The sequence below is a fragment of the Diaporthe citri genome (assembly GCF_014595645.1).
Source record: "Diaporthe citri strain NFHF-8-4 chromosome Unknown scaffold_1, whole genome shotgun sequence".
Taxonomy (NCBI): domain Eukaryota; kingdom Fungi; phylum Ascomycota; class Sordariomycetes; order Diaporthales; family Diaporthaceae; genus Diaporthe; species Diaporthe citri.
In genome coordinates, this window is record NW_025064846.1 from 10,362,986 (window position 1) to 10,376,962 (window position 13,977).

The following is a 13,977-nucleotide window of genomic DNA, read 5'->3' on the forward strand; positions in this document are numbered from 1 at the left end:
CGGAAGGCTGATTTCCAACCACAATGCATGCACGGCTGACAAGCAGACCGGACCACCTGCTTGCACCATGTCGACCTCGAGTTAATACGAGCCGCCAAACTGGGCACGCCATGCTCATTTTCTCTTCCATTACCTTACTTCAAATTCCTCCTCAATGGTCCAACACTGATTGGGCATTCCCAAACCAGGCATCTGACAGCGAGGGCCCTGTTCACAACGGCCATGTTGACCTGTTGACAAGCCCCCAACGCTCTCCTCCCATCCCGCCCTGCCTCTCTTTGAATACGAACCATGGCTGGCCTACTCACAGGTCCGGCCTCCACTGACTACCAGTCCCTCTTCGTCCCCGCCGTCTGTCTTCTGGTCTTCTTCCTGGGCTACACGTCACAATGGCTTTTCAACGCGGCAGAGAACCTCGAGCCCGGCCCACTGACGCAGAGGGAGACGGCCATATTCAACATCCTCCTCCTTTGCCTGTGGTTGACATACTACAAGGCCTGCACCGTGCCTCCCGGGCGCTATGACTTCCCACCGCCTCCAGAAACACCCAAGAAGCCCGATAAACCAAAACTGACGAGCAAAGACGGCGAGAAACCTTCGAACGAAACAGCCGACACGCCCCAGCCCGAGCTAGACACCAAGGCGACGACGACGACGCGCTGGTGCAAGAAGTGCGACGCGCCCAAGCCGCTGCGCGCGCACCACTGCCGCCTCTGCAAGACGTGCATCCCCAAGATGGACCACCACTGCCCCTGGACCAACAACTGCGTCTCCCTGCAGACCTTCCCCTACTTCCTGCGCTTCCTGGTCTACACCAACGCCGCGCTGGCGTACTTGCTCTGGTGGCTGCTGTACCCGCGCCTGCGCCTCATCTTCTGGGACAACTCGGCGCTGCCCTCATACCTGGGGCCCAGCGTCCCCGCCCTGGTCCACCTGGTGCTGCTGGCCATCGTGGGCGGGCTGGTCTCGTTCGCGCTGCTGATCCTGCTTGTCACCACCGTGCGCGGGTGGGCGCTCAACATGACCATGATCGAGGGCTGGGAGCAGGAGAGGCACGACGCGGTGCTGCTGCGGTCCAGGAGGGCCGGGTGGTGGTCCGGCGGCGACGGCGGCAGGGTCAAGATCGAGCGTGTCGAGTTTCCGTACGACATCGGCTTCTTCGCCAACATGGCGCAGGCCATGGGCACCAGGAACGTGCTGACGTGGCTCGACCCCTTCATCGGCGGGGCCCCGACTGTCTCGAAGGAGGTGGGCAAGGGCACGGGCTGGGAGTGGGAGGAGAACGGCTTCAACGACCGCGAGGGCATGTGGCCGCCCGCCGACCCGGAGAAGCTACGCCGAGCGGCCGAGGGCGGCGCCAAGGGCTGGCCCGGGTCCGAGGCCGCGCGGCAGGAGGCGGAACGCGTCGACAAGAGGTGGACGAGCCCGCAGGAGGAGATGGCCGCCTTCCGCGCGCGGCAGGAGATGGACCTGCGCCGGCGGAGGGGCACTTCGGGCGTCATCGCCGAGCTGGGTGAGGACGAGGAGATCGAGGACCTCGGGTATGACTACGTCGATGACGACAGCGCCGGCAGTGGTGGTTACTACGACGACGACGAGGACGAGGACGGAGAAGACACCCCGGACAAGGCGGTCCCTGTGATACCCGGCCAGGGCTACTACGAGCGGGGATTCGATGGCGAGCCGGGATGGACGAACTCGGAGGGCGATCGTCTGCGCGACTTTGGCGTGGACGAGGACGTCGAGGATGACGATGAAGATGTGCCCCTTGGCGAGCTACTCCGTAGGAGAAAGGCCTACGGTAAGGATAGATAGAGCGAGCCAATTATAGATGCCTGGTCAAATCCAATGATATGAGGCATCTTTACACGCTGTCTGTGGATGCTCGCAAATTGTAGCTCTCCAATCAGTTGGGGTCTGATCCACGCCGCCAATATGACTTGTAGAGGGCTTGAGCTCACTCTCATCAGTAGTTGATGGAAGGACTGCCTACAGACATGGTTTGCGAAACCTACACAACTCCCAAGATCACTTGTCCAACAATCAGAAGGATGCTTAGGTGATATCTTTCTTCAATATATACCATGTCAATCAATACTGCGCCTCTTGGTACTTCAAAACACCGGGCGGGGCCAGACCTAGCCGGCCCACCCGTCTATCGAACAAACAAGAGCGCGGGCAAAGCGGATTGCCCCCTGCCATCATCGCCATTCTATCCTCGCCTTACGAGGCGAGAGCAAAACCAGGGCTATGCACTGAAACGAACCAAACCCATCACGCACCAACCCCTCATCCACGGCGTTGGACAACTAGAAACGGCTTCTTCATTCCCATTTGGTTGATAGCGCGCTCACCAGTCGTCGTCATCCTCCTTCTTGGCCATCGCATTCTTCCTCGCCAGCAGTGCGTCCGCCAGGCTGCCCGCCAGGCTCGGCGTGGGCGTGTTGCTCCGGCTGCTGTCCGAGCCGCCGTTGAGACTCATGCCCGAGTCGCGCGGCTGCGGTGGTGGTGCCGGCTTGCGCCCTGCCGCGGGTCGCTTGGCCGGGGGCTGGGGCGCGGCCGGCTTGGCCCTGCCGTTTGCGACAGGGGGCGGCGGCGGGGCCCTCGGTGCTGGTGCTGGTGCTTGTTCCTCCACGTAGGCTGCCGGCACCCATGCCTGGCCGTCTCCGTTCTTTGCTAGCCACCATCCTGTTCAGAGTCAGCCATGCGCTCAATTTCAGGACCGAGCTACGAGAAGGTTAGATAAAAAAAAGGCCTCACCATTGGTCTCCTTCTGGACAACCTCGATCATGTCGCCCGCTTTGATTGTCAATTCGTTCTCCCTTTGGCCGGCAAAATCATACAGGACCTTGGCCATGATCCTCGCCCTAGCCGGGGGTGCGGCAGGTGGAGGTGGAGGAGGCGGTACACGAGTTGCGGAAGCAGCAGACTGGTTTCGGGTATGCGAAGGGATGGTGACGGGAGCAGGTATGGGTTTCGGAACGGGCCTTGGTGTAGGATTGGGCACCGCTCGTGGAGCTGCCGCCGCCCCGGCTCCGGGGTCGGGGCTGAGGCGTTCGGTTTCCTGTGGCTCTTGACGGCCGGCCGTTGGGCCCGCCAGGCTTGATGAGTTTGCCCTTTGTTATGGGCCTCGGCGGCACCGGTTTGGCTTTTGGCATGGGTCTTGACCCTGAGTTTGGTGGCTCGCCCGGCTGCGTGTGCACCGCACCGCTCTTGTAGAAGTCCGCCGGCGAGGGGGAGTCCTTGAGGACCTTGACCTGCTGCAACTTGCCCGGCTTTTTGGCATACTCAATTGTCTCCCCCATTTTCAAGTTGAAGCCAGCCGGCATGACCCGTTGCATTTGAGTGAACATTTCCGTCTTGAAGACACAGTTCATGAGTGGGTCCGCCTCCTGTTGTGACCCAACTCCGAGCGAGAACCAGTCATCGCGGGCAGTTGAGGCGCCGACGAATTTGATGGCCCCCAAAGGAATCGCTCGTTCGACAACAATCTGGACCTGGTTGTTGGCGAGCATCTGAGACACGGTGTAATACTTGCTGTTCGTAACAATGATGATCCTGGGACTCGGTTTGCTTGAGCGGCCAAACTTGGCCTCCAAAAGTTCACCGCGGCACGAGAAAACCGCTTTCTCATTGCTTCCCAGCCCAATAGCATTGCGCACTTGGCTTCCAGGCCCGGTGGTTGCGTTGATACCCAGATAATCACCCAGGAATCGTCGAGACCCCAGTAGACTCATGCGTCGCCTTTCCTTGCGGCCCTGGAGGACGCGATGCCCGTCATCCCTCAGCTGCAAATACTCAGCGCCCGTACGCTTCTTGCGCCAGAATCGCTGGATACGTGTGGCCGACTCAGCCCTGTATGCGAGGTATGCTCGCCACATTCGCTGAATGCGAGTTGCCATGTTGTGCCAGTACCGATCCCTCATATGTTCCAGAGCAAACAGAGTCTCCGGAGACTTGACGAAAGCCTTTGTTACACCAAGCTGCCACTCTTCCTGCGGGATACTGGTGTCCTTCAGGATTTGCTTCACAGCCGCATCGTACGAACCAGTCCACGTGTACTCTCCTGCATATGATGTTGCAGGGGACAGCAGGAAGAACCGATCAACAAACTTCTCGAAAGACTGACGGTATGCGAAACCAGCCCGACGGATTCTCACGTTCTCTTGAAGACCTAGGTACTTGATCTGATGGAGCACGTTTGGCACATTGTACTCGGTCGGAGATTTGTTCTCGTTCGGCTTGATGGTTCGGATGTAGGATGGCTGGCACTTCATGAGCGTTTCGACAAGGGCATTTGCCGAAGTTCGAATCCTGTCACCGGCAGATGGCGGTTGTTTCCTGTTATCGGTGTCGACTTGGTGCGGGAAGAGCGTGTGGATGAACTTGTTTTGACTGATCTGGAAGAGGTTCTGGACTCCCTTGAGCAGCTGATCCTTGCACTTGTCCGTAATGCCATCGACCGTGTAGCTCACATCACCAGCATAATGCCTAATGATGAAGCTGCCTTGACGCGGCGTCAGATGGGCATTCGACATGCCGTTGATGCTCTGCATGAAGGTCCGATCACAAGCAGCCGGATCGGCGTGCGCAGTCTTGGTGGCGTCTTTCATGGCGGAGAAAATGCCCACCGGGCGGACCTGCTCGATCAAGTCACACACAACCTTGTTGTCGAAGTAAGAGATGGGCGTCCACTTGATCTGCTCCCGGGCGTACTCCTCCTGTTCCGCCTTGAGCGTCAACTGGATGAAGATCTGCTGCAGCTTCTCGTTGACATAGTTGATGCAGAGTTGTTCAAAGCTGTTCTTCTCGAAAATCTCAAAACCGTAGATATCCAGAATCCCGATTGAGTTCGTTGTTGGCTGCCTGGCCTTCAGCGACTGGTTGACTCTCTCTACGATCCAGTCGAACAGGTTGTAGTATATCGCCTTGGCCAGGGCGTCACGGGTGGCCGTTGCTTGCGCAATGTTGGCGGGTGACTCGATGACCTCGCCGTTTCTCGGCGTCAAGACACGAATGGTGATGGCCTTGATGAGTGATTGGGGGTCGACCTCGAGCAGGTATGCTAAGAAGTCGACGACGGACGAGTCAGACACGGCCGCATAACCATCGTCGTCTTCCTTGAAAACCAGGTTGCCAGTCCACAAGATCGCAGACAGCATCCTGAAGATGTTGTCTTGCTCCCCTTGGGACAGGCCGATCAGGTTCATTGCGTTCAGCGTTTCTTGGAACTCGGCCAGATCGTCGATTCCGTCAACATCGAGGCACTTGGACCTGCTTGTGTAGAGATATGTTTCTGGCTTTTGTACACCGAAGATCTCCCTCTGGTGCTGGGATGCGCCCTTGGCGAACTGGTAGAAAATGTGAAAGTTCCGCTCGTTTTGGATCTGGCCGACGACTCGGGATTTCTCGAGCAGGTAATTGGTGATGTCGGCGCCGATGGGCTCGCCCTGGGCGTTGAAATGCATCTGCAGGTACTTGCCGAAACGTGAGGAGTTGTTATTCCGCAGGGTTTTGGCATTTCCGAAGGACTCCAGCAGGGGGTTGGTTGCCAGCACCATGTCCTTGATCTGCTTGACGTCGCCCGACTCGCCTCCCGACACGTTCGCGATGTACTGCATGATGCGCTTCGCGGCCTCTGTCTTGCCGGCACCGGACTCGCCCGAGATGATGACGCACTGGTTGTCATGGTATGCCTTGAGGTTGTAGTATGCAGACTCGGCGATGGCGAAGACGTGTGGGGGCACCTCGAGACGGTTCTTGCCCTTGTAGCTCTCGAGGACCTGGTCGGTATAGATGCCGAGGTCGCGGAAGGGGTTGACGGAAACCAGCACATGGCCGATGTATGTGTAGATCTCGGCACCCTCGAATCTCTTCTTCAAGTTCTCGTTGATAGCCTCGTTGGAGACCTTGCTGAGCAGTGTGAGGTCTGATACGCCGATCTCCTTCTTCTTGGTTGTCTCGAAGGTGGCCTTCTTTGGCTTCGCTCCTCCTGCGCCGGCATGGCCGCCGCCGGCTGCGACGGCTCCGCCCTGCTTGGCCCCCTTATCCTTTCGGCGGTTGGTAATACCCTGCGATGTGAGTGTGAGCAAGACCGGGTGCGCATCGTGGGCGAACAGCGACAGTGCGCTCGGGCGACTCTTACCATGGCGGGCGACTAAGATGTGGAAGGGACCGTGACGATGTGGCGGTGGACAGAGTGGTGATGTGCTGTGGTGTGTGAGGGACGACTCAGGGGCGAACATAGGGGCAGGCGAGCCCGCGCAGCGATGGGTCTATTGTGATCTGCGCCTGCGAGGATGCCAGGTCGACGATGGCCAGGCAAGGCGCACAATTCGGGAGGTGAGGGAGGTGGTTTATCGTCGTCGTCGTCGTCGGGTTGATCGGCGTCGCGAGGGATTTCGTAGTGGGGGATTGCCGCGTAGACGGGGGATGGCGGACGGGAAAGATGTTTCGAGTTTCGCAATACGGACTAACAGCTGCTGCACACAGGTAGCCCGTGCCAACGGTAAGGAGGATTGCCGGTGCAGCCTACAGCCTACCACGGAGAGGAAATCAGGTTGCTTGGCAGAACAGCCCGACGGTATGCAGTGACGAAGCTCCGCGCCCTGCCTCCAGTCATGGCCAAGTGTACTTTGCTAAAAAGGGACGCCCTCCACCTCAGGCTCTACCGCAATCAAATGGCCACTCCAGCTACGCTGTCGGACTGTACGCCAGTATGCACGCGATATGAGTGGGCGGATCCGCTGACGTAACTGCCTGCCTGCCCAAGACCAAGCCCAAGCCCAACCACGGCAAAAAAAGCAGGTCATGGACAAGCACAGTCACCACCAGTCACTGCGCCTCACTCGGCCGCGCAAGGATTTTGCCTCAATGCTGACGGCCAGCTCACCATGCTCACAGAGGGGCCGCGGCCACGTTCAAGCCTGCCTGGACGTCCATGAATAATGCCTCATGCAGAGACTCGACGCCACGGCCGTTCGTCATGCCGTTGGGCCTCTTCTCGCCGCGCGCTGCACGCACGCTACGAACCCAAATGGTCAAGTCGACGACTTTTACAATCACTTCCCGAGAGGTTCTGGCAGCCGCCCTTGGGCAGACGTACTGGTTGAATCCGTCGCCCCTCCGTACTAGGCGGACCGACTATGTGAGCAGTGCCTGGGCAAGTCAGCGAGCGCAAATGAACCCACGACGACCGCGATCACGCCGGATTAGCTATGCCAATGGAAGGAACACGGAACTGTGCTCACGGCAAATACTCGTTCTGGCCGATGAAAACTCGGTCGTCCTGCGAGGCACTGTAGTCTGGTCAGCAGCACGGATGCCTCCCGTTGGAGATGGGTCCCGTCCGACGTCACCGGCTAGATCCCCGGCCGTCGTGAAGCTTAAATAATTAAGCTTCATGTCTCCAGCGTGTCCCAGACGCAAAGGACTGCCCTCCTGGGACGACATCTGGCCCGCACCAACTCGTCTGTCACTTAGCAACAATCATTGAAGTGTCGATAATATATCGTCCTATTTATACGCTCCTTTGGCATAAAGCTGCATGGAATATCGGAGGGATATCAACCTCGATCGCAAGCGTCCTCCGGCCTGTTGTGATGTCAGGCAAGTGGGGGCAGCCACAAGCACGACCACAATCAGCCTGCGAATGATCCAGCTCGGACATTTTCCGCGGGACGCCTAATGTATTCTCAGTGCAAGCAACAGGAGACGCCACGAAGGCGAAGTCTCAACTGTTGGATGACACCAGCACTACCATCTGCAATGTGCTTCATCGTCGCTATCTGGCACCCACGGTGCCCACATCTTCCACAATTCGGAGGCACGTCTGAAATGCCCATCATGCAAAAAATCGCCTTTGTCCCACATAACCTGGGACTAGTCTGGGAAATCGTTCCAGTATATATACTCGAGGACATGAGCTTAGGGCAAGGCTGATGTAACGCTACTCCTCGCAGCGATTCGAAACTCAACTCTAAAGGCCCATATGTTTATGAGCCAGACAGCACCCAGGTGACGCACCCCCAACACCAGCCAGAGCCTTCGACCTTGAGCTTGAGCTCGATGATCTTAGTCCCCACTCGCAGGAACATCTACTTCCGAGCAAGTATAGTGTTGCTGCCCCCGAAAATCTGTCACCGCCACGCAATTTCAAGCAGGGGGGTTGTAGCACTTCCTGTCTGATATCGATTTTACCCGCTCCTCCTGTCCCCCTCGGAAAGGCGGGTGGCGGCGTCCCAACCATGCGCCCATCAACAGACGAATGGCAGGATGGCACTTTGTCATCTAGCGTCGAGAAGTTGTAGTTTGTGCTCTACCATGGCTCGCTCGTTCAGCCCGCCGGCTACCCCAGCCAGGCAGCCAGGGGGGTTGTCTCCAGCCGTTTGAAACTCGCATGCATGACATGGCGCTGCGCAGGAGCGTTGAGGCTCCAAATACGCTTAAATTCTGGCGGGCGAGCCGGGACCCTACCGTCAAATGCTGCGCTGGACACACCCTTTCCGAGTACCACCCCTGTATCAACTCGACAGATTCGACTGAGGGGTGGAGGAATGCAGAGGGCCCTTCTTCCATCCGAGGGAGACGATCCAAGGCTTATATGATAATCGAATGATCTGTGTACAATGTGGCCATACTGATGATGCCACTCCAGGAGGGCCAACCTCACTCCCAAGCCTGCTTGGCGGGCGGATGATTTGCTTGGTTGCTGTCCTCACACACGGCGGATTTCAGACACATTCGACGATCGCTGCCCATCATCAGTGCTCGTGCTGCCTGGCCCTTCCCGGCCGGTGCAAGGACCATTTGATCTACACTTGCACCACAGTCGCGAGATCTGGAGCCTAGTATCTCCCGACGATTTCTGCGCACCGGTTTCGATGACGATGGGGCGGCCAAGCACCCACAGATCTCTACCAGCCAACAGCGGGCTGTTGAAGAATGCTCGTGGGAGGTGAGGTTTGACTAAGGTTTCTGGCGGTTGGAACCGGGCAGCCCGGCCTAACACTCAGGTACAAAGTATCTAACGCCCCGTCGTGCAAGATGTGGGACTCCCCTGATCCGTGGGCACAAGCCGCACCACGGCACGGGGTCGCATGGGCCCCCTGTCGTGATGAGAAGCTCGCCGTGCTGATTGGGTTGAGGCTCGGTCGAGGGCCGCCTGGGTTGGGTTTAGCGCTCGCCGTCAAGTCGTCCCAACAGTCTCTCTGGCGAATCCCAGCTGTCCCCGGCGGCCCTGCAGCTCTCAATCTTGCCTCTCACTTCTCCATCCTAAGCGCCGGCTTCGTGGTGGTCACACCTCTGCAGGTCGCACAAGTGGCTATTCTTAGGCGGCCCGATGCCCAGACCCCAGACCTCCTTGATTCGACCGTGGAGGTGGAAAACATCTCGCTCTCTCCTCCTGAGCCTGAACGTGAACTTCTCTCGATGCATTTTACAACGACCTCGACGATACCATGATGAAAAGGACTGCATTCGCCTGCTGACAGATAACCCCAATTGAACGCCCCCTCAACGCATCACTGCCGCTGCTCGAGTTACGTGCCATCGGATCCTGGTCCGGGCCGAAACACCAGATCAGCCTCGCTGCACCCCCGGTTCTCGTCATCTCTAACACGGCTCGTCTCAACTCTTCCACTACTAGTGTGTCGCATTGCTCTGCCAATCTGACAGCACCAGTCTTTGGTCCCATCTGACACGGGCCTTTTCCTAAGCGAAACCCTTTCCAACGTCTGATCTACCTCCTCGGCAGGGACACCTCCCAGACTGCGGCTTGGCCCTGGCCTCTGCCCTGACCTCGTCCCAAAACCCTCGTCAACCCGGCAGTGGCGGGCGACTTTGCTACCGTTGACTCGATCTATGGGACCAAAAGAGGGCTGGAATCCGCAAGTGGATTAGACGTTTCATGGACGAACTGACATCCGAACACTGGATTTCAGGGTCATTGAGACTACCAGAGTCTGATCTAGAGGGATAGGCCGTTTCTGTGCTCTCTCTGGATTGGGACTAGACTGCTCTCATTGGTCACCCGGTCCACACAGGACGTGGTGTTTCGCCCTCGGGCCTTTATGACTACCCCCTCCGCCCACTATCAAAGTCTCGGCAGCCTTTAACCTCCCTCCTCCCCCTTCGACGGCACCAGGCTAAAGTACTGTCCATTTACCACGAGCCTTTTTTCCCTTGGCATTCTTTCCTTTCAGTCGCTGCTGGCTCAGATCGCTCTTTAATTCATCATCATCATCGAGCCGACTTGTCTGTTCGAGTCTCTTGTCCGGTATAGATTATTGTAATAAGGGAAAGGTGGATTCAGGGTCGACTCGCTTGGAATTCTCGCCACGACACGCACACGTTTTCGAGGTCATCACCAACCAAAGTGACAACGAGCCGCCCATACGTCGCCGGTCGACTAAGTAATTCGCTTTGTTGGGGAAAGAAGAGGGAGGAACCTCGACGGCATTCAAGATGGGCTACGGCACGCTGGTCAAGAAGCAGTTTACTGTTCCGAAACTGTCCTTCTACTTCATATTTTGGGGCATCCATTTTTTCCTCTTCGGATTTGGATGGTATGGCTCTCATTCCCTTCCCGCTCACGGATGTGATCTGGATGCTGACCGAAAGGCAGGTACAAACAAGCGTCCGACCCTAGGCTCGCGGGCCTCAATGGGCTCGAGTTCTCCGTCTGGATTTCGCGTGGTGCCGGTCTCGTGTTGAGTTTCGATGGGTTGTTCATTTTGCTCCCAGTATGTCGGACACTGGTGAGATGGCTTCGGCCCAAGATCAGGTTCTTGCCTCTGGACGAGAACCTTTGGTTCCATCGTCAGGTCGCTTATGCGATGCTCTTCTTCACCGTTGCCCATGTCACTGCTCATTACGTCAAGTAAGTCTTTACCCTGACGGCCTCCGCAAGCATGCGCTCATTCGTCTCCTAGCTTCTTCAACGTCGAGCGAACGCAAATCCGACCGGTCCTCGCGCTGCAGATCCACTACGCTCAACCTGGCGGTATCACTGGCCACATCATGCTTCTCTGCATGCTTCTCATGTACACGACTGCGCACCACAGAATTCGCCAGCAGTCGTTCGAGACCTTCTGGTACACCCACCACCTGTTCATCCCTTTCATGCTTGGACTGTACACGCACGCAGTCGGCTGTTTCGTGCGTGACTCGGCCAACGGGTTCTCGCCATTCGCCGGGGATATCTTCTGGACTCACTGCATTGGTTACCAGGGCTGGAGATGGGAGCTCTTTGGCGGTGGAATTTATTTGACGGAGCGGCTTTACCGTGAGATCAGGGCCCGCCGTTCAACCAAGATCACTCGTGTTGTCCGCCACCCTTACGGTAAGTCCCTACGACTAGTGTCATTCAAATGCAAAAACCTTGCGCTAACACCTCACTAGATGTCGTCGAGATCCAGTTCTCGAAGCCCTCGTTCAAGTACAAGGCTGGTCAGTGGCTGTTCCTGCAGCTGCCTTCCGTCTCCAAGTACCAGTGGCACCCGTTCACCATTACCTCGTGCCCTTACGACCCCTACGTCTCTGTCCACGTCCGTCAGGTTGGTGACTTCACTCGATCGCTCGGTGACGCTGTCGGCGCCGGAGGCGCGCAGGCCAAGCTGTACGAGGGCGTCGACCCGATGGGCATGTACGAGGTGGCGCTGCAGAACGGTCAGCAGATGCCGGCTCTCCGGATCGACGGACCCTACGGCGCACCGGCGGAGGACGTGTTCGAGAACGAAATCGCTGTGCTGGTGGGAACAGGTATCGGCGTGACTCCTTGGGCGGCCATCCTCAAGAACATTTGGCACTTGCGCAACAGCCCGAACCCGCCAACCCGTCTTCGCCGAGTCGAGTTCTTGTGGATCTGCAAGGACACCAACTCGTTCGAGTGGTTCCAGACGCTCCTGTCGTCGCTCGAGCAGCAGAGTACCGAGGCGGCCCGCATCCCCGGCAGCTCCGGCGTCGAGTTCCTCAAGATCCACACCTACCTGACACAGAAGCTGGACCAGGACACCATGAACAACATCGTGCTGAACTCGGTCGGTGCCGAGGTGGATCCTCTCACCGAGCTCAAGTCCCGCACCAACTTTGGTCGGCCCGACTTCTGCAGGCTCTTCACCACGATGAGGGACGGAATCTTGGACCGCTCGTACCTGAATGGTCTCGAGGGCAGCATGAGGACGACCGTCGGTGTGTACTTCTGCGGTCCCTCTGCAGCTGGTGAGTTTATCCCGACCCCATTTTGGTACTCACTGTGACCTCTGTACTGACAACATTTTCAGCTCGCGATATCAAGAAGGCATGCAAGGCCGCCACGGTTAGGGAGGTTGACTTCCGTTTCTGGAAGGAGCACTTCTAGGTGGAAACCTTTTTTCTTGTTTTTTTTTCTAAATACTAAACTAAGTCTATGGGGGGTGTCGCCACAATCCACACATTCCCAAGCAATATACCACGACGCATGGCTGGATGAAACCGGGGATTGCACTCAAGGGCCGAGACGGCGAAAACCAGAGGAATGGGCCGGCCGTCTGGGAGGACTATTGGGGGGAGCCGCATGGCCACAGGCACAGGCAGCATTTGTGGTGCATCAACACGCACCCCGGAATGGAACTGGAGTGTGGGGCCGAGTAGATGATCTTAAACTGGTGGGCACTGCCAGACTGTCAAAAATATCACGGTCTCTCGACCCAGCTGGGGGAAGGGGAGATCTGCGAGTTGATTTTCCTGGATTTCAAGGTCGAGGGGATCTCTTGTCCATAATGTTCTTCCTGTCAATCACATCCTCTATTTTTTTTATCTCCATGATCTACAGGAAAAGCGAAGAGCCGGCACAAATCTGGTCTGGCCTGAGTCAAGTTACAGCGAGATTTGTCAATCACCCGCTGCTCTGAAGGAGCGTAGTGAAAAGCGAGTAGGGCAGAAGGGGCCGGAGGGCGGAAGAAAGAAGGCACAGTAGTTCCTAACGGGCGGAGCGGGACGCAGCTTCCTCCCCCTCCTCCCCTGTGTGCTTGCCGCCCAGCGAGAAAAGCCAGGCCCCCAAAACACGGCTTGAGACTCTGGATCTGCGCCCTTTCTGCCTTCGGCGCCCCTCCCTGGAGATCATTTGCTTGTCCTGTGAGAGAACACCCGGGAGTGGAAAGGTAGGGTAGGGGTACCTACTGTGCTTGGTGGGCACGGCCCCCAATCACCCCGGGCGGCTGTCCTCCCTGGGCCTCCTCGTCAGACGAGAGCCGTTCCAGATCGGACCCGACCCCGGTCGTTTGCTGACCTCATCATCATCATCGCATAGGCAACGACCACCCATCATATCTTTTGTAGGTAGCTGGTTTCCGGGCTGCTGTCCTGCTTTGGGCCGAAGGGGCGTCGAGGGTTCGGCCGAGATGATGGGGTTATGCCTGCCAGCGCCCACACAATGCCTAGACTCCACTACACAACACCAAGTACGGAAGGAAACGCCTGGAAGGTATCTCGGGATGAAAAATGGCTCTCACACAGATGAGATCGAGGAAGTTTGTGAGAGAAATAGCTGTGTCCTCTTCATCCCCTGCGGCTTAGGTACTCAGTTCCTGGGATCGGCCTGGTCGACCACCATATACAATGCGTACTGCCCCCAGACCAGACCCTGACTGTCTCTCTGTTACTTCCTCGGCGGGAGGGACGCTGGTTCCGGGGCCCAAGATGCCAAGAGCGGGCGAGACGAGTAGTCTCGCCCAGTCGAGACGCAGCCCAGAGGAGGCGACTCGGGCGACAGTACTTACCTACCTAGTCTTACTAACCCCAGACTCACATGTCGAACAAATACCTCTGCGAAAAAAATGTCTCTCCTCGTCTCAGCAATCTGCACCAGTGCCGTGAAACAGCACGCCCAGTTCGGCCCGTAAACGCTACAACATAGCGGGCGTATTTGAGAAAAAAACACAAGACGCTCCTCACACGCGTGCACGAGCACCGTGTATCCCGCCCAGCAGGCCGAGGCCA

General features: G+C 57.5%; 3 protein-coding genes across 3 annotated transcripts; 2 read left to right on the forward strand and 1 right to left on the reverse strand.

Moving 5' to 3' along the window:
- Positions 1-291: 291 nt before the first annotated feature.
- Positions 292-1,815, forward strand: INS49_002696 (uncharacterized protein; the record flags this gene model as incomplete). Its single annotated transcript, XM_043163501.1, has 1 exon — positions 292-1,815. The coding sequence occupies one exon, from the start codon at positions 292-294 to the stop codon at positions 1,813-1,815; it is 1,524 nt and encodes a 507-aa protein (XP_043032007.1).
- Positions 1,816-2,350: 535 nt separating this feature from the next.
- Positions 2,351-6,148, reverse strand: INS49_002697 (uncharacterized protein; the record flags this gene model as incomplete). Its single annotated transcript, XM_043163502.1, has 4 exons — positions 2,351-2,688; positions 2,761-3,101; positions 3,169-6,071; positions 6,146-6,148. The coding sequence occupies 4 exons, from the start codon at positions 6,146-6,148 to the stop codon at positions 2,351-2,353; spliced, it is 3,585 nt and encodes a 1,194-aa protein (XP_043032008.1).
- Positions 6,149-10,464: 4,316 nt separating this feature from the next.
- INS49_002698 (uncharacterized protein) lies at positions 10,465-12,358 on the forward strand (the record flags this gene model as incomplete). Its single annotated transcript, XM_043163503.1, has 5 exons — positions 10,465-10,565; positions 10,625-10,879; positions 10,932-11,341; positions 11,401-12,219; positions 12,282-12,358. 5 exons carry the CDS (start codon positions 10,465-10,467, stop codon positions 12,356-12,358), a joined length of 1,662 nt encoding a protein of 553 aa, XP_043032009.1.
- Positions 12,359-13,977: the final 1,619 nt, after the last annotated feature.